We start from the raw sequence: 2,500 nt of genomic DNA on the forward strand, positions 1-2,500 counted from the left end.
ACCCCAAAAAGTACTTATTTTCTATCAATTATACACCCCATGAAGCATTGAATTCATGGAGAGTTTTTTGTTTTTGTTGCATTCCTAAGCCAATAATTTGATGACTGGCGGTCTCTCCGGAAGGAGACTCAAAGTGACTCCTTTGAGTCTCCTATCGGTTACATTAGGATCTTTCCTCCGCTAATCCAATTATTGGCTTAGAAATGCAACAAAAACTTCGCTTCATGGGGTCTGTAATTGATAGAAAATAAGATTTTTTTTTGGTGAACTACTCCTTTAAAGGACAACTTTTTTTTTTTTACAACCAAGGTTTATGTTTTAGCTTGTAATTAAAGTAAATAAAAGATGATTGTTACATTTTTTTCATTTACTGCTTTCTATAGTTTTAGCAATTTTCACTATCTTTTTTACAGTGGGTGGGGGGCATTCGGGCAGGTGGCTAAATATGTCTTTTTTTACACAATAACCCGGTGATTTCTTTATTATTATTTACAGTAGCTCTTCTGGTCCCCAATAACCCATCAAAGACCACAGGACCTTTTTTATTGTGTAAAAAATACATATTTAACCACCTGCCCGAATGCCCCGCTCACAGTAAAAAATATCGCAAAAATTGCTAAAACTATAGAAAGCAGTAACTGATTTTTTTTTAACACTCACCTTTTATTTACTTTAATTACAAGCTAAAACATAAACCTTGGTTATAAAAAAAAAATCACACCCAGTGTGAAGTGGGCGGTGTGGTCACAGTGGTCATCACAGTGATGGAAGTTCACTTAAAGGGTCTACACCATGAAAATCACTTTTTTCTTGTTTTTTTGTATTTTTTGGGGTCCCCAGTGTCTCTTGTACCCCAAAAAATGTTTTTTTTTTCGATTTTGTATTTTCTTTAGATGCTTCTTTTTATGCAGAATTTTTCCTTTTTTTTTTTGTTTTGAAATATTTTTTTAAAATATTTTTTTTTTATTAACAGACACAATTGACTTGGGATGAGTATATCTGAGTGATGATTTAGGCTCAAACCTTTTGAAAAGGTTTGAGGGACATACACCATATGATATTAAATATAAAAAATAAAAAAAAATTCATGGTGTAGCTCCTTTAAAGAAAAGTAATATTGTGGACCAACCATTGTACACCCCTAACTTAAAAAAAATGAAGTGCAAAAAAACATAAATGTGTTTTTTTTAAGTGCATAGTCCTATTTATAGGGCTATGCACATGTGTCATGTTTCACTAGCCAATCACAGTCCTGAATAGACTGTGATTGGCCAATCACGGTGCAGGGTTAGGGGGGTACACTGGTGGCCAATCACAGCGCAGGGTTGGGGGGGTGCAATTTACAAACCTCACATAGGGGCGGTTTCACCGCCCAAAAAACACACCCAGTGTGAAGTGGGCGGTGTGGTCATCACAGTGGTCATCATAGTGATGGAAGCTCACTTCCCAAAAAAATGATTTTTGGAAGTGCATAATCCTATTTATAGGTTATTAATGTCATCGTATGTCTCGCTAGCCAATCACAGTGCTGAATAGAGTCAGCCAATAGAGTCAGCCAATCACAGTACAGGAAAGTGGGCCAAGTGGGCCAATCACAGTGCAGGAAACTAATACTAATGAGGTGTCCCAACCCCACTTATAGGGGCGGCTACACCGCCCAAAAATCACACCCAGTGTGAAGTGGGCGGTGTGGTCATCACAGTGGTCATCATAGTGATGGAAGCTCACTTTTTAAAAAAAATGGATTTTTTTTAAGTGCATAATTCTATTTATAGGTTATTAATGTCATCATATGTCTCGCTAGCCAATCACAGTGCTGAATAGAGTCAGCCAATAGAGTCAGCCAATCACAGTACAGCTAGGGGTGTACTAATGAGCCAATCACAATACAGCTAATGAGGTGTCCCAACCCCACTTATAGGGGCGGCTACACCGCCCAAAAAAGTTGTCCTTTTAAAGATTAGATTAGATCAGACTAGTAACTACAGAGGTACAGTGCTATAATGCAGAGGTACAGTACTGTAATACAGAGGTACAGTACTATAATGCAGAGGTAGGTATGCTGTAATAAAGATGTAGAGTACTCACTGATTGAGCTCCACGTCCAGAATGAACTTTCTGTCAAAGGCATCAACCTGGAAGCTGGCCTGAGCCACATGATTCACCTGAGAGAGGAGAGAGAATCTATGGTCAGCACATTATGTGAAATATTATACATTATACAGACAGACAGACAGACAGACAGACAGACAGACAGACAGACAGACAGACAGACAGACAGACAGACAGACAGACAGACAGAAAGATGAGTACATATTTGCAGTGCTGTAAAGCACCTAAGTGCATTTACTCAAGTACTGTACTTAGGTAAAATTTTCAGGTACTTTTACTTCTACTCCACTACATCTCAGAGGCAAATATTGTGCTTTTACTCCACTACAAATATTTGAAAAGTCAGTTACTAGTTACTTTGGAGATGTAAATTATGACATTATAAAAC

The 2,500-nt window shown here is 37.6% G+C and overlaps 1 protein-coding gene across 1 annotated transcript in view; it reads right to left on the bottom strand.

The window, feature by feature from the left end:
* Window positions 1–2,500, bottom strand: part of adam22 (ADAM metallopeptidase domain 22) — a gene marked incomplete at its 5' end in the record, with an annotated part of 151,043 nt that overhangs the window by 138,386 nt on the left and 10,157 nt on the right. The window contains one exon of the mRNA XM_080427209.1: window positions 2,089–2,165. Within this exon, the coding sequence (XP_080283335.1) occupies window positions 2,089–2,165 (77 nt within the window). The remainder of the gene's footprint in view (window positions 1–2,088; window positions 2,166–2,500) is intronic.

Source organism: Gymnoscopelus braueri (genome assembly GCF_963280865.1).
Source record: "Gymnoscopelus braueri genome assembly, chromosome: 4".
NCBI classification, from domain to species: Eukaryota; Metazoa; Chordata; class Actinopteri; order Myctophiformes; family Myctophidae; genus Gymnoscopelus; species Gymnoscopelus braueri.